Genomic DNA, 25,778 nt, shown 5'->3' with positions numbered 1-25,778 from the left:
TGTCTAAAACTTTTTTTCTCATGACAGAAATAAACTTCTTGCTGTCATAGTTTCTTTGTTCACTATAGAGGCATGCGTAGTTTTGCCTTATTTTAGAGATTAGGGAATTTACTTGAGTAAATTCCTTAGAACAGTGTTGGATTTAATCAGAAGCAGAGGGCTATGCACAACAATATTGATTGCCACTAAGCGACTCCATTCTCCCAGGTCCCATGGCCTCCAGAGGGGTTTCAGGACTACTTTCTGAGTATGGAAAGATCAGAATGATAACTGAGATTTGTTGTGGGGCAGAATCTATAGTAGTTTACTATACTTTCTGAGCATACTTGTTTGGTCTGTGAGGTCTGGCATCTTCTAGTTTATGGCTTTTGAAATGTAGGACTCTAAGGTCGTAGAGTCAAATTACAGCCTGTGCCTTGCACTTCCACCATCTAGGAGGCTGAGGCAGGATGAGTGGCTGAGCCCATAAGATCAAGACCAGCCTGGGCAACATACAGTGGCCTATCAGAAAGAGGAGGAAGAGAGGGAGGAAGAGGAAGAGAGCAGAGAGGGGAAGGCAGGAGACAGAGGAAGGAAGGGATTCCAGAGAGAGACCTTATTGCAAGACTAAAGAGTCCCTGAAAATATTTCTCTTGAGTTAGGAAGTAGCTCAGTGCAGTGGTTTAACATGAGGAAGACCTGAATTTGAAGCCTGGTAACACGTACACATGGCGGTGAGGTGGGACTTTACTTTGTCCATATGGAGCAAGGTTAAGCTCCTGGAAGTCTGAGGCCACCCCGTCTTAAAAGTACCCTATCCCTCCAAGCACTTCTCAGCTATGCTGGGAAGGTGTGGAGGCTGAGCCCCTTCTTGGGCTTCTCTGGATCCTAGGATCTTACAACCAGAATTTTGGAGCTGTGTATTCTAAATGTGCTTCAGTTATCTGTGAGGAAACTGAGTCTTGTGGGTATGAAATCACAGATGGTAGCTATGGGGAAAGCCAGTTTACAGGAGAGGCGGGCAGGATCCCCTTAAGAGCAGACCCATGGGACCACAGAACATGACAGAATCAGGGCTGCTTTGATGACATTGGTCTTTCTACCCCAGGCTTTTACTTTCTTAACTGGGTTAAACCTATACTCCTACTCTGTTGGGTGATATGCTGGAGGTGGAGCCAAATGTGAGAACATGTATTACCTGGAAGTAGGGTACATTTCTGAAATCACACATGAGAGAAAACATATAGGAAGAAGGAGCTCCTAACCTGAAGGGAAATTTCTCAAGGGTCCCCAAGACTAGTCTGTGCCATTGGACTCTCAGACTAAGTCTGTTTTGGTATGAAAAAGCTCACAGCTCTTTTCTTCAGAACATATTGTACTATGAATTTGTTCCTCTTTTTTTCTGCTCCTGGTGTTCAATAAAAGCTTTTTGATAACTCTATCTTGTTATAACTTCATAAAAGGGCAGCAAGGGAAGGCTGGCTCACAATCCTTCACAAAACAAAGTGTACATTATGAAAATGTGCATGAGAGAGTGACAGCATGGCTAACTTCTGGAGAGGGAATGTGCTGATGAAGCACAGAGGAATACTGAAGTGGGAACAAGACACTCTGGTCCAAAATGATGTGTGTGGCCTGTGCTGGGGGAATGGCAAGTGGGGAATTGGGTAGGTAGCCCAAAGGTGGGTTCTGTGGCCTTCTCCATCTGATCTTAGATGCTCAGGTTTTTCTGCTTCCTGAAGGTGGGACTATCCTAGTGCTTTCATGCAAAGGCCCCTTCACCACCTTCACCATGGTGTTTCGCTAGGAGAGTCAGTTAAAAAAAAAAAAAAAAAAAGCAGCCTTTGGGCTGCCATGAGGATTGTGGAGCAGATCCCAAAGCTCTTCAATTCTGAATGGTGTATGGCTCCTCAGCATCTTTAGACATTTCTTAGACATGGGAAACCCAGCTCTGACCTAATGGACCCAAATGCTGTGTGGGTACCTGTGTAAGCTCTAATACTGGCTAATGTGCAGGGTCTACGAACAGCAGGCATCCTCTAAGCTGCTTCCTGCCACCTTCTCCAGCCTCACTGGCTGGTATGTTGAGCCCGGGTTCTCAGAGCTTTGTTAGTGTGGACTATTTCTCTTTTCTCCTGTTCCTGGTGATGTGTTGGCTTTGTGTATTGTCTGAAAGTCGTTGAACCCAATTAATCTAGAAACAAAAAGTCACACTCCACCTGGCCAGCTCAGCTCAATTTTCCTGGCCTACAACTTGGTTTTAGGTGATCTAGTATGTCCAGTGAGACAATACTTAGCGAACCATCACAGCCTCTCAGTAAGGCTCTGCTAACAAGCGATGACTTCCAGCTTCCATCTCTGAACACAACAGTGTTATAACAGTGTGCACGCTTGGTTTGTGCCAGCCTCCCACAGCTATCACCCAGGGGAGTTTGAGACATTTCCATACCATGTTGTCTTTTCTCATGGGCTTCCTGTCTCTGGTTAGTTATTTTTAGTCTTCCCCAAGGGATGAGCTGTCCCTTCTGCTAGCCTTTCATTTGGGGACAGTGGTACAGGGCTTACTCTTAGCTGATCCAGAGAGCATTGTATAGTCCAGGTTGGCCTCAAAGTCATGGTGGTCTTCCCACCTTAGCCTCTCAAGTGAGTTCAGGTGTGAACCACCTCCTGAGGTTGGTGAGCCTTTTGGGTCTGTCTTCAACCACCTTCTGATCACTTACAGCCTTAGCAGGTGACCCTATCAATGCCTCCAGTTTCAACTACTGTCCCTGTGAGCTGATGCTGATCTCTCTGTGCTCAACAGATCTGCTGCCTAGCCATTCACCAAACGTCCAAGAGACCTCACACACCACGACCATATCTATGTATCTTCCACACAGCATGATACTTACCCTTCACAGCGATGCCTTAGCGCATCACTCAGTATGAATATGCTTTAATAGAGGAAAAATAATCAACTGTACAGAGTGGCACAGCAGGTAAATGGAAGACTTAGTTTTAACTCAGAGTCTCTCAAGGAGAAGCTGTGTGCTGGGACTTTCCCTAAATCTTAATTTCTTATTGATATTGTTATAACATTGTCAAAAAAGTGTGCTGGCTGTTCTCTGCTGTCCCTATCTCAAGTAAATTTGTCACTATTCCTCAAAAAGCTAAAAATAGATTTACCACAAGATGCAGCTATACCATTCTTGGCCATATGCTCAAAGGATCCTACACCCTACTTACAGAGATACTCATTCATGTTCATTGCAACTTATGGTAGCCTAGATGTTCTAATTGGAAATAGCCTAGATGTTCTGATGGATGAATAATAAAAATGTGGTACATTTACACAGTGAAATATTATTCAGGTGTTAAGAAAAATGGAATTTAAATTTTAAGATAAACAGATGGATCTAGAAACAACCATTCTGAGTGAGGAAACCTAGAACCAGAAAGACAAATGGTGCATGCTTTTGCTTATATGTGGATTTAAGCTTTAGATGTGTGTTTCTTTCAGAATTATCACAGAGGTTAGTTAGCTAGTAAGGTACCGTGGGAAAGGGAAATAGGGTGTACACATTACAAAGGGATAATGGGGAAACTAGAATAGGAAGATTGATGGGGCAAAGAGACGGGGTAAAGAAGCGGATATGGGAGGAGCAACTACACTAGGAATCTTCTGCTGAGCCACATGGAAGCCTACCACTGCAGAAGCTTTTTTTTTTTTTTAAATTGGATTTAAGGCCCCATTCCTGACACTGCTAAAGTGGCTAAGAACCTGAGATGACATAGGTCATAGGCCCTAGGTGAGTACCTACTTTTATTGTTCTACTAAATGAACATAGCAATAAAATGACTCCAAAATATCTATTGCTATACCCATAGACCAGTGCATTGCTTAATACACACCAGAGAAGCTTTTTCTTACACAATATTGTTGCAGCACATATGTAGTCACCTACTGTTTTTGGTTGCCTTTTTATCTCCTTTTAGTATCCCTTCTCTTCCCAAATAGTTTTCCCTCTATTTTTCTAAGTATATATGTTCATATATTTATTTACATATGAATCTAGGTTCTACATATGAGAAAAAAAAAACATGTGATTTTTTTCTTTCTGGCTCTTGGCCATTTCACTGAACACATGGTGATTTCCAGTTGCTTCAATTCTCCTGCAGATGACATAATTTCATTATTCTTTATGATTGAATAAAACTCCACTGTGCACAGAGGTCACATTTTCTTGAATACTCCACTTATCTCCCTTATAGAAGAATGCATTATATTCACTTTATAATGCAATTAATATATTCAATTTATATTCACATTATATTAACTTTGAAGTCTTCAAAGTTAATTTAAAAATGGAAAAAGGTACATAAGGATCAAGAAAGACACCGGATATTGACTTCTGGTTCCATCTGTACATAAACACACCCACAGGAAACAGGTACATCACACACACACACACACACACACACACACACACACACACCAACAAACCAAGAGCAGGGTCTGCACACTAAATACTTCAAGTGTCAAGTGAGTGAAAAATAAAATGGAATTATTTGTTTTTTAATAATTTAAATGGAATTGATTTTTTAATGGTACAAACCCCCATCAAAGTTGAACATACTGGGCTGTAGTTTAGGGGCAGAGCACTTCTCTGGCATGCATGGTGCTCACTATCTAGCAAGCAGGATGATCTGGGATTAAACTCTAACACATAAAAATTAAAATATCCCAAAACACATGCATTAAAAATGTATTGTATGTAATCTCAGGGTAAAATTGTACATAACCATGTGAGATATATATATACCACTATTTGATATATGTACCTTGTTTAAGAAACTAATGCTTTTTTTAAAAAGTAACACAGGAATGTTCTTAATTCTCATCAAATGTCAGAAAGCCAATAGAATTTTTATCATTTCCTGGCATTCAAAAGATTTACTGCTGATTTTCAGCCCACCCTCCACACGTGTCCCTGTTAACCGGAGCGTGAGCATGTGCTACGGCTCTGCAGACTTAGAACACACTCAAGTGAAAACTTCTTTGCTAGAAAATCATGAAGCCATAATAAATAAGACACAATTCCAAAGCATTTTAACACTATTCTATGGCACTGTAAAGAAACAAACTTCAGCTGGCTGGGAAATGGAGAATGGTTACAGTTGAAGCAATATTTGAGGAGGAAATAGAAGAGAGTCTATTGTATAAGTTTTTTAAAATAGGATTTATTTCTTTCTGGTATCCCTGAAATTCACATCTAGAAATTGCAAACTAAAAATCTTAATTTTATTTTACACGTTCTAAAAATTACCTACTAAATTACAAGACTATCCTGGAATATGCTCTAATCTCAGCTGTTAATCTGAGCTGTTAATTCTAAATTAATCCAATCAGGTTAAGGGAAGGAAAGAAAGACCAGGGCAAAGTGAAGAAGAGCTAAAAGTGATGTGGTGCCTCCTTTTTGTGACCCACAGCAAAGCCCTCAGGATATGAAACTTCCCGGTGTTTCCCTTAGGTTTCATATAACACTCACTAGTTTCCTATATATCAGAGCTGACAGAGGAACAGGAAGCTGTTAGCCTCCAGGAATTCCCCTTAGAGCATCGAGTGGTCATTTAAAAGGAAGACTTCACAGAACTCCCTTCCTCAGAGCACAGTGAGATAAGGAAGGCTCTCTCACTTGAGGGTATGAAGACGTGGGGCTGGAACATGGATATTCTCTGATTCTGCGGATTCAATGCTGCTTTTGAATGTGGCTTTTTAGAACTTCTGCTAAATTTGTATGAAAACACTGGCGAACCCTAAATTTAGAAGAATAAACCCACACACCTTAAAAAATACCAACACCACGATGGGCAGATAAGATGAAGACTTAGGATCTGTTCCAGGTTCAAGTAGACTGACCTGAGCCTGAAGGACACCACACTTACTGCAATAAGGCAGGCATACAACAAAAAACTGCCTGATCTCACTTAGACATGAAATCTAAAAACATCAAAGAGAATGGTGGTGCCTACACATTACCCACAGAAGGCATAGTGGGATGGACCCATGCTGGAAAAAGATCAAACTCCACTCAGGAGGAAGAAGCCTCAGGGATCTATTACATAGCATGATGTATACATACAATTCACAACAATGTGTCCTTTCCTTAGAGGTTATTAAATGATTGGATATTCAATATTCTAACCAAATTATAAAGGTGTGAGGTGACTGTGTTAACAAGTTCGATTTTATTAATCATCAATGTGAACAGATATTAAAGTAACACATTCTACATTATAAATATATTTGGTTTGTATTTGTCAGTGATTACCTTCTAGAGAGAAGCCCAGTGACCCACAACAACTAAATGAAGCACATAACCGTGGGCCAGAAAGCAAGACTGGAGCGAAGGACAGCTGGTGCTGGCAGCCATTAAACCCCCACAGAGGCAGCTCCTCTCTTTAGCTCAGTGGCCAGGGTGTGACATTTGAATAAAGCTTGTCAATTGGAAGTAGTCTGCATTAGTATCAAATTTCCTGATCCTGCTAATTATGTCATGATCATCTATGAGACGTCCCATTGTTTTATGAGACATTCTGAAATGCTTTGTTAAGAGGAATGGATTTTTTAACTAACTCTCAGTGGTTCTGTGGCATAACTATGGTAGGTCACATACAGACAATATACACACAAAGACGCAGTGAGTGAAGCCAAGTGGTGGCTGTAGGTGAGAAGTGTACCGGTAGCCAAAGGTTACCATAAAGAGAGATCCCAAGAGCAACGCAGGGATAGCCTTGGAGATAGTCAACAAATCATGCAAGTTAAATAAAGGACAGATTGAGTGAAAAGTACCTGCATATCTTGAAAAATGTCCTGCCCTGAAAGACAGAGGAAACCAATCATCAAAGTAGTATATAATATATACCCAATATAAAGATAAGTGGAGACAAGTGGCCTTTGATTTATTGGTGAAAACAGTGGGTCAGATTAATAAATGTGACACTCTTTGCTTTTTCTAGTGAGCTTTTGACTGATTGTGACCAACTTGCAAAACCTTCAGATTTTCCCCAGTTCTTTGCTGGGGGCGGGGGGGGAATATACACAGGTGCAAGAACGGTCCTTCCAAAGAAAGTTAGGATTGAATATCACACCTATGAGCATCAGGGACACGAGGAAGGCACTGAACCCTAAGCCTCCTTATGAATATTAAGTGGGATGAGTCCATATCAGGTATCTGTCTCCATAGAAACCTCTTGGTTTGAAAGTGCTGCAAAGATTAACATGTATTTTCCCCTTTTTCAAAGGGCAGTGGCTCCTACTTACACCGATTTTGACCTTTACTTTTATATCTGAGGCTTATTATAAGGAGTTCTTTGCAGAGCTAGTCAAACAAAGAGTCCAGCAAATATCTCATCATTAGTGCTAAGGTTTAACTTAAAATAGTTATGGCCTTTAGATCTGCATATTGTGGGACAACTGTGAGGAACTGGGGGTGAAATCTGTCATTCATAGAATATTGCCATCTATTTGAATGAGCCATCAGTCCCCACATGATATTCTAAGTCAAATGTCAAGTGGCTTCATAACAGAGATATTTGAGTTAGATAGTCCCGTTTTTAGCCTGCTGCTGCATTTCAAGAGGCAGTAATATTTAATAAAGTCAGTCTCTTTGTGTAAGTCAATACTGACAGATGTCACAGTGATAGGGCTTTGACAAAGCTCATAATCCTGGGTCAAGACAATGCCTTGGAGAATGAAAGACCTTGGGTCATAGGGCTTTCTGACTCTCATCTTATTTCCAAGCTTGTCTAATTCTGGGTTTCTGGTACTCTGAACAGGCTTGTGCCAAGTAGACGAAATTCATGTGGATATGAAAGGGTAATTTGTAAATACAGCTCACCATCAGAACAGGCCACTAAACAGTCACTAGAGTGAGGGGCCGTCCTGAAGACAAGGCAAGCAACCAATCATTTGCCATACTACCTTTGGTATATGTCCTCTGCATGTCTGGAACATTCAAACCCAAAATGTCTTTCCAGAAGCAGCTGGCCACACCTTCTGGGAGGAAGTTTATTATGCAGTACACAAATGCATTCAGAAACTTTTGAGGGAACTGAAAATGGGGTCTGGGGAGCCTGAAGGTTCCTGCAGCACTGGAGAGAAGGGTCCACGGGGAAATAAGACCACAAAAGAGACGGCGTGAGACACTTGATTTTCCAGTTCAGTTTGTACTGTGTTCTGTATCTTCACAGAGATCACAGGTTGGGTTGTTTTTGGCCAGGGATAATTTAACATATTCACAAGTGGAAATATGGTTTCCTCACACGTAGAAATACTGTTTCAATATTGACAAAACTACTTTAATAGTGATATGTAGATCCTTATACTTTATTTGTCGTCAATTAATCTCTATGTTCCTTTTTGGTGAGAATTAGTTATTTATCCAATGCTAAGTGGCTAGTTTCAGAGCCCAGAATCAATCCATGATTGGATGGCCTCCCATTTCCCAAGTATTGGCTGGGTGCCTGAGGAGTCTCATGCTGTCTTTATAACCCAGATCAATATGCCATTCATATATTTGTCTAAATTTGACAAGAATGTCATTACAGTTTCAATATGTGTCATAAATGGTGGATGGCATGCGTTACCGTTAACCATCCACTTGTCCCTGACTTTGAGAATGACTTGATGAACGCGTCAAGGGATGTGGCTTTTCTATCTATGGCTCCCCACCACAGCTGGCTCAGGTCAGTGTGGATTTAACAGTTTCCTGTGAGCGCTTGGCACTCTTCATACCTACACTACATCTCATGGTCTTTCCAAGCCTCATCAGAGGAGTAAAACTTCCATCTATTGATCAGTCTCTGAAACACTGTTCAAGAGCTTATTTTTATGAAAAACTCTCAGCTTTTCAGATAAATAAAGTATTTATTTATACTACATGCCTTGTCTAAAACTTTATAGGTGTTAAGAGGCAGAAGCAGGAAAACATGCCCAGACTGTGCAGTCAGATGCATATGGGAACTCACATCATGGAGGGTGGGACCACTTACATCTCTGCCTCCTGTACAGCGAGTGTTCTGCTACACCAAGTTCTTCGCTTAGGACAGGGTAATCTCAGAGAGACCTGGTACTTGCAACTAGAATATCTGAATGGGATCCTAATTCAGCTACTTTATATCTTTGGTGATTTTTTCATTCAAGGTTTTAAAATTTTAAAACCTTTGTAAAAATATTTTGGTTGCTATTATGAACTCTGTCAACCATTTGTGTCCCTGCTCTACCCCTGATGTGATGATCTGTTGGGCTTTTTTCATTTACTTTCACTTCAGTGCACATGTTTTGCATGGTAACTTGAGGTCAGAAAGAGTAAGAGAAACCAGAGTGGCCTCAAGATTATTTATATAGATTTATTTATATTTATAGATTATTTATATCCCAAGAATGGTAATAGTTTATTCAGTCTCTACTAAATTCTAGAAAGTGTATTGAGTGCTTTACTCACAGTCTCCTTTATCTATACAGAGATTCAAAAGGCAATTAGATTATGTTACCCTATTTGGTGAATCAGAGAATCTCAAAGATTCACTCTGAGTTTGTACATTAGAAAACAAGAAGTCAACTTAAGACATCTGATTTGAAAACCTAACTTCTTGCTACGAAGACATCATATAAGATGCTCGTGGATACAGTTGGAAAGATCTGCTAATATGTATGTAGCATTAAGATTGTATCATCCTTCCTCCATGCTTTCTCTTCCCTCAAGGAAGCTCTAGAACTAAGTTTGCTGTGTATCCAGGAGCTGGTCCCTATGCATATTAGAACAACTACGTAGACTTTCAAAGCCACAGGTGGGGTCATACTGTTAATGCATGCTCTACAGTAGTAGATTTTTCTTAAAGCACATTTCCAAAGTCTGTTTTTAATTTTTCCAATGGATACACTTTGATTTATTTAAACATGCCTTCATGGATGGAGAGATTTAGATTGTTTACAATTTACTAGTCAAAAGAGCAAAGTGTGAATAGTTGAATATTCAGGACTTTGTGTTTCTGAGGGGTGGGTTATCATAAGAGAGACAGAGGGATCAGATCTGCCTTTCTTGATATTATAGACACAGCTACGCTGACTTGGAAAGCCCACAGTGGCCCATCTGTGGCTCGGTGCTGAATGAGAAGTGAAGCTGAACAGACCTGAACCTTGACTGTCTGGTATTTCCCTTCCTTCTACATTACCACTTCCGGTTTACTTTTACTCACTTTCCTGCCAATTGGTGCCTTGCCCTTCCTTTCTAGCTCTGTCTGCTGCTATTTACTTATGGAGTACAGAGTGCTTCCCTGCTTGCGAAGTGAGAAAACCACACAGCTATCTTGTGCATTCCAGAAACTAGTAGTGAGCCCCTATTATCATGTTGATCACCAGTGCTCCTTGACTGGTCTAAGGTGCATGAACCACTGCTCTGTTCAGTAGGACTGAGCACCTTGGTCTATGTGATAGGGCCCAGTGGACAGCAGAGGAAGCTGGAGCAGCTGGGGCTGTAGAAGGGCTCCAGCTGTGCAGTCCCTAACCTTCTCAACACTAATTCACTTGATGATGTCCTTGGGTTTTAATTAAGGACAAAGATGGCGTTGACTGCTGAAAGGGTGAATATCTCTCTTGAAGGATTGCAAAGCACACAGGAACTTGTTTGTGTCTCTGACTTTAAGGCACTTTGTTATCTTGGTGAATGGAAGCTGTATATTATGTGAAGTATCACTGTCAAATTGAGTTACCTGTTCTCTATGAAGACCATGGATTTATAGTCTGCCCCTTTGCTGATATAAGATATTATTTGAATTTTATTATTTAAAAATTACTTTAAATTATCTAAGCCTTGAGGGCTGGTTTAATAAATGATATTCTAGCTACAAGAAAGAATAATGTATTGCCAATAAATGTCAGTATTCAGTAGAATATTTTAATGGCAAGGGAAAACGCTGATGATCTATTGCTAAGCATTAAAAGCTGGTTACAAAATGATGTGCCTCAGATGACTCAACTTCATAAAAAATAGAAAAAACGGAAATGTGAGAAAAATTGTAATGTTTGTCCTTGGTAGATGGAACAAAAATTATTTTTAAAAATTATTTGTTATTTTTACAACTTACTGAAATTTTCATATCTTTTCCTGCAAAAACATATAGAACATTTAGAATGAAAGAAAATGACGCATTAATTTTTTTTCTGACTCTTGTCTTCCTGGGAACCTGGGATACATCTGTTTTCACACTGTGCATCATGGAGTGTAAATTATAAATCATGCAGATTTACAGAAAAATTACAATGGCGCCATTAGATTGCTGCTCCCCCCACAACAGTGTCCAGGGAGGGGCTCAGCTCCGACTGTTCTCCCAATAGCTCCCGTGCCTCCTTCCGAGAGTTCCTGGCTGCAATGGAGGCCCCATCCTATGGGTTCAGACACTGAGGTCTAGCTTCGAGGAGTCCTCCCTATCTGCGACCAACCTTCTGGGCTTGCTAACTCTGTGGTTCACAACAGAAGTTTAGGAGGCTCGGTGGGAAGAAGGCAGAAGCGATGGAATAATTTCAGAGAGGGTCAGAGTTCGAGTCCTTCAGTAGGAGCTTTCCAGAACAGATCTAAAACTAGTGAAGTGTTACCAAGGGAGTGATTGCGAATATGCTCTGGCCCAAAGTTAGTCTCCAAGACTGGATCACCAGCTGGCTTGGAGGGCAGCAGGGAAGAGAGGGACAGGCATATATATCTGAGTGTCCGCTGGTGGCAGGCCCCTTCCTGCCCCAAGTCCTTATGAGTATCTCAAAGGCTTGGGATACTCTGGATTCAGAGTTACTAGAAGGGAGAGTTGAAATACAGATTCTGGGGTCCAGACCACCCCTGGGCACTCCAACTCAATGGTCCAACTGCGCCCTCAGGTCCTCCTTTCTCCTTGCCTCTTGACTCACTGCAGTCCAGGCTGACCTTACACTCACTCTTGTCCTGTGTTTACACTGCATTTGGGGTGCTGAGGCTGTAGAGTGAGCCGCCACACACAGCTCAGACTCTAGTTTCTAATACGCTGCTGGGAATACTGTTCGTGCCACTTACTGGTATGCTACACTGTGAGCACGGAATAAATCAGCTTGGACTCTGGGAAGGGAGGACATGGCACAGTCTCTGACAGAGAATATGAGGGGTCCCAGGGCTATTCACGAAGTGTGACTGCAGCTAGGAAAGCACACAGATGTGCTGTTTAAAATATTAGGTAGAAACTCCAAACAAGCTTCAAGCAAAATACATTTGAGAGTATTTTACATATAAGTCAATACTTCCCAAACTATTTCAAGTAAAAGAGTATTATGAAATCCTATCCATCATAGACCAACGCATTCCTTTTCTTGCTTAAGACTCTGACACAGTTCTGGCCATGTGTGGCTGATCAGGCAAGTCTGGCAGCACCAAACTGGTTCAGTGAGTGCCACTGGTGACACTTCTGGTCGTGGATGATAAGAAGGTGCTGTGAAAGTTTCTGAAGCTGGCTCTCCACTTCTGACCTTTCATCAGCAGAGAGTGATAATGATCGGTTTGCGTCCCACAAACCACAAAGGAAAGTGTTCCGGGCTAGTTCCAATAGGCTACTAATTTGGGTTGGGGCTTACTATGCAGCTTCAAGTAGCCAGTTTACTGTTTTGAATCGCCGAACCACAAGTTAACTTTTGCGTATCACTCAAGGTCACTGGTTTCTGTTGGTTACACCTGGGGTGCGTGGAGTGAGGCTAATCAGATATCAATTTGGCGTAACTGTTCTTTTCTTCATGCTTAGACATCAAGCATAATGTCCCGTACATGGTAGGCCTTGTTTCAAGCACTAGATGATAAATGCATGCAGGAGGAGGCCAGGACACCAACTGCTTTAAGGCTGGTGGCCAGTCAGAAAGTACATGCCCAGCATGGATGGCCATCAGACAAAACCTTCCTTGTGGGCTCTATAGACATAGCCATCAATGGAGCAGAAGCGAAGAACCAATTCCCACGTGAAAATGTAGGCACCACTCGCTGATGTCCTAATATAAGAGGAGGATGTAATTTAGTAGATTCTTGTGCTATGTGACTCAGGTCACTTGGGTGTTATTTCTCCACTGAATCAGAGCATCATTTTAAGCCCAGATCAAAGTGAACCTTGGTGGTATCTCAGAAAACCTCAGAAGGTTTGCCCCCATTGACTTTCTTTCAATACCAGAATAATGAAAATGTACTTTAATGATTTAGGGAAAGAACCAGAAGATCGAAGCTTCATAAAACAGCCTACCCCACCCATCCTCCTCTGATAAACTCCTCTCGCTCCATTCCTTGCTAGGCAGTTCAAGGAATTTTTATGACATAAGTTTGTATAGCCAATAATAGCGATCACATGAAAAAATGGTGTGCTACAAGTCAGAGACTGTGCTGGATAGGCAAGCGTATTAAATATTTTTCCTTTTTCCTTTCCTTTTTTTTTTGTTTGTTTTTTGTTTTTTGAGACAGGGTTTCTCTGTGTAGCCTTGGCTGTCCTGGATTTGCTTTGTGGACCAGGTTGGCCTTGAACTCACTGCCTGCCTCTGCTTCCCTAAGTGCTGGGATTACAGGCATGTGCCACCATGCCTGCACTGTCTTATATAGTTTGTTATCAACATAACATTTATAAGTTTGTTCTAAACATACAGTGGAAAGTCCAAGTGTATCAATCTCAAAATGTGTCTTCTTAGCCTCTTAGATGCAGACTGTAGACACTAAATGCAAAGACTGTCTCTGCCTTATCCTTCCTTCTTTTTTCCCTTCACACTTAGCCTCAATTTGCTATCCTCCTATGTGCTAGAACTCCCACCTTCTCTTACTTTCAAGCTAAATTAACAAACTAAAGTTTAATGTTTAACACTTTACATATATGAGAACAAAATCCTTCATAAATGACAGGGACAGCACTCTGTGAATGAATGAACTTGGGTTCTAGACGTGAAAGGGTCAAACTCAGTTCACTAGTCCTTACATCACAAGGATGTTGGGATTTTGCTATAAACCAAAACCAGGCATGGCTTTACTGCAGCTTATAAAATCTGAAACTACAGTCTGCTTGTAAAGCTGAAGAGTAAATACGCATACACACACACACCTCTTCACACAGGGAGACCCACCTCTTTTGCATTCTGACTTCTTTGAAAACAAACAAACAAACAAACAAATTCATTTTGCCATTTTTTAAAATATCACTTTAAAAATTTCAAAGAGCCTCCTTTACAAATGTCTGCATAAACAAGACTTTAATGATGGCTGCATCAATGGACATGTTGAGGAGGAAGGGGAAAATTACACAGAGAATTACAGGCTGCTGAGGACTACTGGGAGAAGAAGAATTCAGCTCTTCCAGGGATCAGCCCCCTTAGTGTCCAATGCAGAGTGGTCAGCCTTGGAGCCATATGTACACAAACACAGAAAGAGACTAGATGTTGTATTTATATGTTTATATGTATGTCTGTGCATCACACACATACATATGTATCCCATGATAATAAAGAAAAAGAGGCTATCAGTTGGAGAGTGGGGTGGCGCGGCACATGTTGGGGGAAAGAACCGGGGAGAGGCTGCAAGGAGGAAAGGGAGAAGGGAAGGTGAGGTAATTCTATTTCTATTTAAAACGTTAAAAAATCTTTAAACTTCTAACTAATCAATGCAAAAATGTAAGAATCACCTTTCAAAAGGACCAATTTAAACTTTATTACAAGTACAAACCAAAAGCCAATCAAGATCTTTTTAGCTTTTAAACTCTGGACTTGCAACAGATGGGTAGTTACAAGAACTTGGACACTTAATGACACACAGTGGTTTAAGAAGCCAAGATTTTGGGCAACCATAAGACCATAAAGCGATCAGCATGGAGGACATCTGTCAGGTGGGGTGGCCTGAGGTGAGACAGCAGCTAAGTCTTATGTGATCAGAAGCCTGGGCCACTTCAGCTGGTTTTTTTTCCCCTTCAGGAGGTGACAACCTCCTAACACCCTAATCTTCTCTGCATGACAGTGGCACAGGATTTATTGACCTTCAGACACTAAAATCTCCCTGTCAACCATAAATTGTCTATGTAGGTTAAAGGCAGGCATCAAAAATCCCTTTCACTACTGGTGTAACTGGGATAAGAAACATTTGCACATGCACACGCTCATAAATACACCTCAAAGCAAGTAGATGAGTGCAGCAATGTCTGTTTCCACTCAGATACAAGTAGAATAAAAGACCAAATTAACAACAATTTTGCTCATTGAAAAATAAAAAGGCATCTTTTCCCGAGTATCAGGATATGGCATAAAGTGCTTGGCTTGGACCCCACATGTTTATTTATGCTTAAAAAAAAAATTAAAGGACAAACAGCAGGGAGGATCAGGCAGGGAAATGCAGAATTGACAGCAGGCGTGAAGAAGTGGAGATGGGGCAGTCATGGAAGATCCATGCGTGCCGTGAGGGTCCAGCAGAGTGGGGGTCAGTGCATGTGTGCGGTGGTGGTCTGGTAGGGGGCACTTACCTTTACATTTCTTCTCTTCAGTCTGGAAGGACTGGGCGCTTGACACACTCTGATCATTCACACCGTCAGGATCAAGACGAAATATAGAACTGGTCCAAGTGGCCTGGACGAGGTGTGGGGATGCCTGCTCATTCTTTAGTGCGCCACGCCTCTCCACATGGCTCTTCCTGTCCAGGCAGCCTTCGGACATTCCTACCAGCTTCCAGTCCTGTCCTCGGTCTGGACGGGGCTTCTGTTTGTCCCAGGCTGGAAGGCCATTTTCTGGTGAGAAGGGAGTGAAAAACACAGATAACGGAGTGTAGGTATTGCCGAGGTCTTGCTGAGATTTGCGTTTTCAAAGGCCAGTTGCTGCTCAGTTCTTTTGGGCTGACACTGTTCACACGCATTTCCACTATGATGTCAGGACACGATGAGGCTGTCAGACCTAGGCACAGAGCCCCCTGAGCTGCAGTGACCAGCACATTTCCCCTCTAGTTTTCAGGGTCCTCCACTGCAAGGCTCTGCTGGTCTCATCACTTCAGCAGTGGCCCAAGACCAAGCTGATACCAGTTTATATCGCTGCTTAGATGAGCATCTGAGGTCTTGAGAGTCAGGGCTGGCCACGACCTGAGTCAGATCCTTAGGATGTAGCACATCTGTGTGCAGCCTTGTTTGACTTGGGCTGAGTCACACACTGACCTGAGGGACATTGTGTCACCTAGGTTGGACCTACTCAAGTGGCCACACACTGAGCCTCACAAGCTCCTCTTAATGGCCTTCTACTCTGAGGTCAAAACTAAGGAAACATGAAGGAGCCACTACCAACAAAACACAACGCAAAGTAACACAGTTCCCAAGTTTAAACGCCTGCATCTCAAACATGGAAGTTTTGTGTTTTCAGTGTAGTCCCAAACTGCCATGAAATCACATAGGGAGCAAGTCCTGTTTTCTCTTTGTGGCAAATGAAGAGTTCTAAAGATAAAGGATGTGGCTGGATCTCTTAGGCTGGGTTAGACTGGAGAGCTAACATTTTATTGTGTTTGCGTTTAGCCTATGGGATGTGTAGGCCTGTTTTCTGGAATGGGCAGAAATAGAAAAATATAATGAATTTCTTACTGAAGTATCTCCTCTAGTGACAAATTTCTCCTTATTCAATGTCTTTACTATATATGCAGATAAAGCAAAGACCAAAAATGATAAGAATACACATACACCCCCACACACTTGCTTCATGCGTACAGCACACATAAACACATGCGCACACTCATATCACACATGTGCCTGCACACCCACAAGTACACACACACAGGCTCACACACATTTGCATGCTCACACAAACACACACACATGTGCCTGCACACACACTGGCACACACATACCACAGACAGGTGCACACCTCACACAAATGTGTGCACTTACACAGGGCACATACCACACACACATGCACACATGCCACACACACATGCTTACACACACGTGCAGGCTCACAAACAGCACAATTTACTTGTCATCTGTATCACTATTAGAAAAAGATGTGGTCATATACACTGACTGGAAGACTATAATTTATAAGTGAAGTTTTCAAATTTCTATTTTTTTTTTGGTAGTTCTGGGTGACCAAATCCAGGGCCTTGTACATGCCAGGCTAGTGTTACATCACTGGGCACATTCTTCCTGGGTACTTTTTCCTTTTATGTTGAAGTGACCGAAAGACCACAACTGAGTCCCTTGTGCATACAGAGACCAAGCCACCCTGACTTGTGCTTTGGCATGGGAATACTGGGGGAATCTTGGGTGCCTTTTCAGACATGCTGTGGGTTTCCACAGTACCCTCTCTGAAGCTGCCAGACTCTCAGCTGAGGTTGTGTGGATGGTTTATGTGGAGTGTCCTCCATCGGATATCGCTTCTGGAAGTCATGGTCCCCCTTCTGAGGCTCCTGTTCCTACCCCCATATACACTCAAACTTCTGATCCAGGAGACAGCAAAGAGCCTGCATGGGATTTCTTTCTCTTTTGACAAAAAGATTTACGTTAGTTTTATTTATGTGTGCATGAGTGTCTCATCCCTCTGTAGGTGAACGTGCGTGCACACATCCATGCAAAGTATCTGTAGAGCCAGAAAGACCACCTGAGACCGGACAGAGCTAGAGTTCTGAGCTGCCTGATGTGGGTGCTAGGAATCAAACATGTGTCTTCAGGAAGAGCAGTAGCAAGCACCCTGAACTGCTGGGCTGTCCCCAAGCCCCCAGCACAGCGTGTCTTTGCCTAGTAAATGGAAGCCTTGTGGCCTGAACTAGGAGAATCCTCGCATGCATTAGGGTTTGGACTGCACCACTTGCTCTGATTCAGGGAAGATGCTGGAAATTCTCCACACTTAGGGTTGTATAAACCATTGTATTGCGCAGGTTAAACAAACATGGGTGCTTTCTTCTCAGGGTTTATGAGGTATTATTCATTGCATGATGAATCACCTCTTCCACATTCCAGCCATGCCCACCGCTGGTGCAATTACAGGCATTTATTCCCATGTCCATTGAAAGGAAACGAGATTGCATTGAAACCAAACATATCTGTGAGGATTTCATTCAAGCACCTATCATCCATGAGAGCTTAAGTTTCTTGTGAACTAATTACTAAGTGGCTGGATGCAAAGGTTAATCGTAGGTATGGGGAGACTCACTTTACTCCCACAGATACAAGAAATCACACTCACGCATGCTCCTGCTCTTTCTACTTTATTTTCAGAGATTAAATACCCAGCAAACTGGGCCCTGTAAAGTTCAATTTAAAGAGTATTAAAGTTCCCAGAGGATTTTGTAAAACTCTAACATAAAATCTTTTTGCACTAATTTCTAAAAGTTGGTAGCAATTTCCCAGCCCTAACAAAAAAAAAAAAATGAAGAAATCAGGCAGTTGCTATTCCTTATTGAATCTGGGTTTCAGATGAAAGAGGTCTAAGAACTGTGTACCCAAAGAGACATTCTCTCCCAGAACAAAGCCATTTACTGCTTATTCTGCATGTCCCTTGGGCCAGCAAGAGGGAGTTTCTTCTAGCAAGGGAGGCTATCTTTGGGGTAAGGTGAGTGATAGGATTGCTTTCCACTTTCCTAAGAAAACCAATTGAGATGGTTTGGGTAAAGAGTTCCATTCACAGGAGGCATTTACAAGTTCATAATTACTGTCTGTAATTACATTCGCAATAATGATATTCAATTGCTTAATTGGCAGGTTTATGGGCTACACACTTCTGGGAAAACTGGAGACTGAGAAGCCCTGGCTGGGTCATGGGAAAATGCAATAGGGATTTCTCTAAAGAGAATACCTGATTCTTATCAACTCAAGGACAGGGGAGTACATGGAATTCTTACTCCATTCCCAAGGGAGGATGGGACTCTCACTATGCCAGGTCCAGAAATCCTAATTGTTGGGTGTGTGGTCATCATCCAAGACTACAGGGTACTTCCACATATATGTGCAGCTGATAAAATGTCTTTAGGATGTTTTTTTTCTTATTACTATATCATGTGTCCATATCCTCTCACTTCTCCAAAGCTCATGCAATGGATTATCCCTTTTTAGAGGAATTAACATCCTCAAGAGTCAACCATGACTCCCAACCCTCGGCACCTATCAGAATCACCGCAGGTGCTTATCACAACATTGAAGACCTGACTTTTCCAGTTGTGCCAGGGCCTCAGCATGGAGATTCTGCTGAGTTCTCCAGTTGACTGAGATGCTGTCAGAGTTTGAGAGCCAAAGGACAAAAATAAAAGTAAGGTAATAAAACTAATTACATACAGTCCCCCGTGGTGTTGAAAGCATGGCAGAAGTGTGGCGTAGCTGGCAACACTGCATCCACAGAAGGAAACAAGGGGTGGATGGGAAGTGAAGCCAGGCTATAAATCCTTAAGGACTATCCCCATTAACCTACTTCTCCCAGTGAGGTTCCACCTCCTATAATTTCTACAACCTTCTGAAACAGTATCACTAGCTGGAGATTGAGCATTCAAATTCAGGAGCCTGGAGAGGGACACTGAACATTCAAACCACAATACCCTGCAAAGAAGAAAGTACTTCCTTAGCAGATTCCAGCTTTCTTATCCAAAGCCATAGGTGTGTCTCATCACTGCAGGTCCCTTGGAGAGGGTCGTGCTCTTCATCTGCTCAGGACTGCTGTTGAAAGAAAAGCTGCATGCAATACAGGAGTGTGGGCATCTGCTGGTCAGCAGTCGCTCCCTGGCTTTGCCATATATGGGCTATGATTTGGGGCAGACTGTCCACATCTTTGTCTCTTTCCTGAATGCCCACAGTACTTTTTTTAATCACTCTTCTATGCAAGGTAACACCTTGCTATAGCCTCTGTGATGATTTCAATAGTACATGCTTGTCTTGCCTGACTGGATTCTAGCCCACCTTTCCATTTTTCAGCCTTAACATGACATCACTGCATAAATATTTAAAATAACTGAACGTAATCAAGAGAGCTCTAGATACCCTTGAGGCTGAACATAGTACATGTGATCTTCTAATCCAGGAAATCATATTCATTGAACTATAACCTGCTCAACACAGGGCAGTTAGCCACACTGGTCAGCATCAAAGCTACAGAACAAAAGGCAGCTGGACCATGAACAGATGCAGCTCTGAAGCCTCAACCAGCCCTGCAAAACCTACCGACATGAGGGCACCTGGATCATCTGGATGTCTCCATTCCTGACATCTGTCTTCTACGAATGACGTAAGCTTAGCTCATTGCCTGACCCCGCCCCCATATCCGTGTCTGGGGAAAAAATCCACAAGGGACACCAGGGCAAGGATGCTTCTGTTATTGGTCCTGTGGGTTAAGTGGGAGGGCCACTGGCAGGCTTGGGTGTTTCTTGGTGTCTCTGGGTCCATGTGATGGGTCTGCCTGGCCTGAGCACTTCCAGTGCAGGGTCTGGAATGACAGTGTGTTGATTCATGAGTCTTAGTGCGGAGAACTTCCCTAGCTGATGTCAGAAAACAAGAGAAAGGGGTGATCGGGAGGAGTTAAATGGTGGACTGTTGTAAAGGAACTGTGAATGAAGGCTGCTTGACCTTAAGCAGTCTCAGAAGATGACAGAGGCTGACATGCCTGCTATAGCATGGCCAGAGTCCTGTAAGTGCTCAGCATCCTTCCTCTTTCACCACCAACACAGAGTTTAGAGTTACTATACTGTGTTTAGTATATGAAACAGGACCTGCAGGCTCCACTCCCTAGTTCCCTTTATCCTTCAACAGACAGAAATGTTCTATGCCATTCTGGGCTCAGCTTTCCCTCTTTACCCTGTCTTAGGGAGAACGTCCATCCTTTGCAAGATAATATGTACTCTAACAACATGTAATCCTGTTCCATTTTAAAATATCTTAGCCAGCGTTTCCTGTGAGAAGACTCAGTAGGCCTGGAGACTGGGCCCATATATTACTTTTGTCCTTTCTATACTTTAGATCTACAGATAAGAGCAGAATGTTCTGGTCTGTGTAAGGCACGGGGGCTTGCATCACAGCTGGGCACTGGGCCTTCTAGGTCACTGGCTTCTAAAGGAACTGGTGGTAGAGAGGGTCATAAAGGAAGGAGATTGTTTATTATGTAGGAGGTACATTAATGGGAACACTAACATTATCAAGGGTTAAACTTCTCCAAGAATTGGGCAGGGCTGGAGAGATGCCCCAGCACTTAAGAACACTGGCTGCTTTCCCAGAGGACCTGGGTTCAGCTCCCAGCACTCACATGGCAGCTTGCCACTGTCTATAACTCCAGTTCCAGGGGAAGCCAACACCTTCACATAGGCATACATGCACCAATGTACAGAAAATGAAAATTTTTAAAAATCATCAAGAATTTACTATTTGACAAACTAATAGAACACCCAAAGAACTGCTGTTACATGAGTGTGTGCTGTTTAAGCCAGCATGTACACATCACCTCATCCAACATAAACATCTGTGCCAGGAAACCAAACCAATACAAGAGCTCCTTTTAGGCAGGAGAAGTTCACCGATTCCCAAGTTTTTGTGTAGAATGTGTTACAATGTATTATAATCAGGAATTCTCTTGCTTGGGGCTCCTGGGTACATGACTGAATGCCCATTACCTGAGCAGAGTCAACTCAAGCTCCAGCTTCCACATCCCTCCTCTCTTCTCCAACTCGGAGGGAAGCAGGAGTAGCGAAAGAGCCTCCGAAGCTGCAGGGCTGGCTGGGGCTCACTAGCTTCCCCTCATCCCCATACTGCTTTCACCAAACCGCTCTTTCTTCACTTCCTCCTCATTCCAAAGGCTAAATATTTTGGCAATCTCAAATCTGGGGCAGAGGTCTCTAAGAAAATGAAAAGGATCCAGAGAGATAATGGAGTTACTGTATTTCCACTGAAAATTTAAAAGGTTGCAAGCTCACTGAGATTACACTTGTTCATGCGAAGAGATACGCAGAGGAAAGGCTGGAGTGACAGTGGTGTGCTCAAATGCTCTGGCTGGGGTGTGCCCATCTGAAGAACACTCCTAACGCCTCACCCCCGGGACCAATTCTGGCACTGAGGCCTTGTTCAGCAAGTCTGCAGACTCCGTCTCCACACAGTTTGGCAGCCTTCCACCTGTTGCCATGTGTCTTTGTCTTCCTCCTGCCAGCACCTGCCTATTAATTTCCCTCTAGTTGAGCCTGAGCTTCTGTCTGTGTGGGCACATGGATTCCGGTTTCCTGTCACAGAAAGATTAGCCTGTTTCACCAGCAGTGTATTGTAGGTAAGACTTGGGAGCCTATAAGAGACAGACAGATCTTTCCCATTGCTGCTGTCTCCCACTCCTCTGTTTCTGCATATTCTGTAAACACACCGATTGGCAGCCTTAAGGAAAATAATCACCATGCACATAGAGACTTCATATAATTATTCTGAAGCCAGAGACTGCAAGGATAGTCTCCCAGTAAGGGAAAATAATCACCATTAAAAACAAAACAAAATGAAAACGTGTGTTTAGAACATTTAAATGGATGTCTTGGTTTATTTTAACATACAGCCTGAAATAAAGTTAAGAAGCAAACAATGAAAGATGTGTATGTACATGACAGATTTCTCTTCACTGGAGAGAACAGGTGGGGATTAGGTTCATATGGCTTCTGAGACCTACTGAACCAGACAGGAACTGGTGCTCAGTACCCACCAGAGGCTCCAGGAGCAGAGAAAGTACTTCATGGAGCACACCCTGGCCCCTCCCCAGGACTGGCTTCTTGCTTTTCCGTATTCACACTGGATTTGAGCATCGGATTCTCAGGTTAGATGACTCAAACTTTGAGGTAATCACACTGAAGCCATGGAGCTAAAGGTTAGCACATGACAAAGGCTCTGGCTGCTGCAGGGACCTTATAATTTTTCTTTTTCTTTCTTTCTTTCTTTCTTTCTTTCTTTCTTTCTTTCTTTCTTTCTTTCTTTCTTCTTCCTTCCTTCCTTCCTTCCTTCCTTCCTTCCTTCCTTCCTTCCTTCCTTCCTTCCCTCCCTCCCTCCCTCCCTCCGTCCCTCCATCCCTCCCTCCCTCCTTTCCTTCCTTTCTTCCTTTCTTTCTTGCAGTTTCCAAGTAATTTTATTCAGAATTTTACGTTTGTTTCCTGAGTCAATGAATATTGTTTCAAGTCATGATTCTCAGTCCAGAGACAATGGCCCCATGGGATGGAGCCTGAAGGCATCATCGAGAGTAACTGGAATGAGACTGTGGATAGCTTCCATAACATGAACCTCTTAGAATCCCTTCTCCATGGCATTTATGCCTATGGTTTTGAGAAGCCCTCTGCCATCCAGCAGTGAGATATTCTTTCTGTATCAAGGTTTATGATGTGATTTCTCACATCCATCTGGGACTGGGAAACAGCTACATCTGCCATTTCACTTCTGGAACCTTCCTATTCAGGAGTCTCACAGGCTCCCACAAGGGGCAGATGTTTGTTTACTGCTAGGTTAGATTTTCCTTGTGCTCTTGTTTAGGGCATAATGTTTATTCTTGTTACAGTGAGCTCACATCTTTGAAAGAAAGAAGGAAAGAAAGAAAGAAAGAAAGAAAACAGATTGGCCCTGTTTTATGGTCCCAAATGTGAAACATATTTTTTAACAGTAGAAAATGAGCATGTATCTATCTTAACCTTGGAAACCAGGACTAGGGTATAATTTACAGATAAATCACAAACTTAGAGACCTAGAATTTTTCAAACAAAAGGCAAAATAGGACTATTGGGTGAGAAGACCAATTTCTTATTTTCCACAGTATGAGGAGTCACACTGTTTGTCAGTGAAACAGGTATAATTTTTATGTATTACACTTAACTGTTTAAAAAGGGACAAAAACATATATAGTGTAGGGCTGGTGAAATGACTTAGTTTAAGGCACTTGCTGCCATGACCGACAACCCAGGTTCAGTCCCTGAGACTCATGTGGTAGAAGAAAAGAATGGAATTCTGCAAGTTGTCTTCTGACCTCCATATGTGCAATGTGGCATGAACATGTTTCCTACATGCTTACACACACACTGAACAGACAGGTAAACATAAAGTTGTTAATATTTCTCTACATATACATACATACATACACACACAGAGAGAGAGAGAGAGAGAGAGAGAGAGAGAAGAGAGAAGAGAGAGAGATGTAAGTTGTGCTGCTCTGGGTTTTCACAGAATCTCACTGTAATTTGCCTTAAAAAAAAAAAACAGGACCCATGTCCATTTTGGCCTGGGAAATCCAGGCTTTCCTTCTGTGAGACTCAGAGGCTCGCGGACTTTAAGAACACCTGTCTTGGTCACTTTGATGGCTGGTGAGCTGATTACACTGAGCACTTTGTGGAGCAGAGGCTTGGAGAGATGTTTTCAATTTCTCCAAATATTACAAAATGCTTCAAAATATATCTGCTGAAATGGGCCCAAGTAACATGACATAAATACTTCTGGGTATCGAATGTCCCCTAGGATATTTTATCACCTGTACTTCATGGGTCCTGTCCCAATAGCAGAAGCAGCAGGGAGATGACTGATGTGGTGACATGTACCTGTAATTCTATTCTTTAGAGATGGTATCAGGGGGATTGAAAGTTCAAGGACAGACCCATACGTTTATGTACAGATGAATGGCAGGCAGGTTTTCTGCATTCTTAATATATGTTTAGTTTCTGTCTTCAACTTTCCTTCCCTTCCTTCCTTCCTTCCTTCCTTCCTTCCTTCCTTTCTTTCTTTCTTTCTTTCTTCCTTTCTCTTTCTTATTTTTTTTTCATGACAGTATTTCTCTGTGTAGCCTTGGCTGTCCTGGACTCGCTTTGTAGACCAGGCTGGCCTCGAACTCCCAGAGATCCACCTGCCTTTGCCTCCCTGAGTGCTAGGATTATAGGTGTGCACCTGTAATTACAAGCAGCTTTGTCTTTAACTTTTCAATGACTTAAAATAGAGACTGGTGCCAGAGCAGGGTGCTCCTTCCAACCTACTTCCCCCAGGGAGGGCTACGTGTGCTCAGGGTCATCAACCTGCAAGTGGTGCCAAATGTCTGAGGCACGCTCCTCAGTGAATCGCCTGGGGACCTGCTCCGTCATCACAGGGAGCCTGCAGGATGGTGAGTTTCTGGAGTCTAGGACCTTAGCAGCTGCATGTTAACAAGGTAACCACAAGTCTGAGGGCCTCAGTCCCAGGAACAGTTTCTGTATAAACTAGAACTTGTTTGGAAAATATGTAGTTACCCAATTTCAGCTTTGAGTGGATTTACTATTTACTAGTAGAGGTAAAATCTGTGATTTTCTGCTCAGGACCCTGAGGGGACAGAGATACTTTAAGCATGGCAAGTTGAGGAAAATTATACACTGGAAACAAAAAGGAACACCCCAAGTGCTTATGTTTCCTAAACAATTAGTTGGCAAACTTAGCTCAATAGATGAGAAAACCAAAATGCCAAAATTTCTGATTCTAATTTCATCTCTTCTTGGCAGTGATTAAGGTTTTCCTCTCTAAAGACATCCAACCAAACCACAGAAGCAATAGCTTACATTGTACGTATGGCTCTTATATGTCAGACATCCATTCTGAACACAGTTTATTTTATTTTTATAAAGATGTGTTATATATGAAGATTATCACTTTACTGAGTCTGTTGGGGCACAGAGAGGTTAGGCAACCTAAGGTCACCGAGTGCACAAATGACAAAGAGAAGACTCAGACGTAAGATGGTATGGCCAGTCTTAGGTTCCTTTTGATGGGTGCCCAACAGCTAGTGACTTAGGACATCCCCCCGCTGCAGTCCATGGACGTAAAGACTCAAC

General features: G+C 42.5%; 1 protein-coding gene across 15 annotated transcripts in view; it reads right to left on the bottom strand.

Moving 5' to 3' along the window:
• Thrb (thyroid hormone receptor beta) overlaps positions 1–25,778 on the bottom strand; it is a 352,652-nt gene that overhangs the window by 57,687 nt on the left and 269,187 nt on the right. For 13 of the 15 annotated variants that reach the window (XM_060391010.1, XM_060391013.1, XM_060391011.1 and 10 more), the window contains one exon: positions 15,505–15,765. The exons of the other annotated variants lie outside the window; for them this stretch is intronic. In XM_060391010.1, the coding sequence (XP_060246993.1) occupies positions 15,505–15,765 (261 nt within the window). The remainder of the gene's footprint in view (positions 1–15,504; positions 15,766–25,778) is intronic. 15 annotated transcript variants of the gene reach the window in all.

This window comes from Meriones unguiculatus, chromosome 9 (genome assembly GCF_030254825.1).
Source record: "Meriones unguiculatus strain TT.TT164.6M chromosome 9, Bangor_MerUng_6.1, whole genome shotgun sequence".
NCBI classification, from domain to species: Eukaryota; Metazoa; Chordata; class Mammalia; order Rodentia; family Muridae; genus Meriones; species Meriones unguiculatus.
The sequence above is the reverse complement of the archived record's forward strand: the minus strand, read 5'-3'. Positions and strand labels throughout refer to the sequence as shown.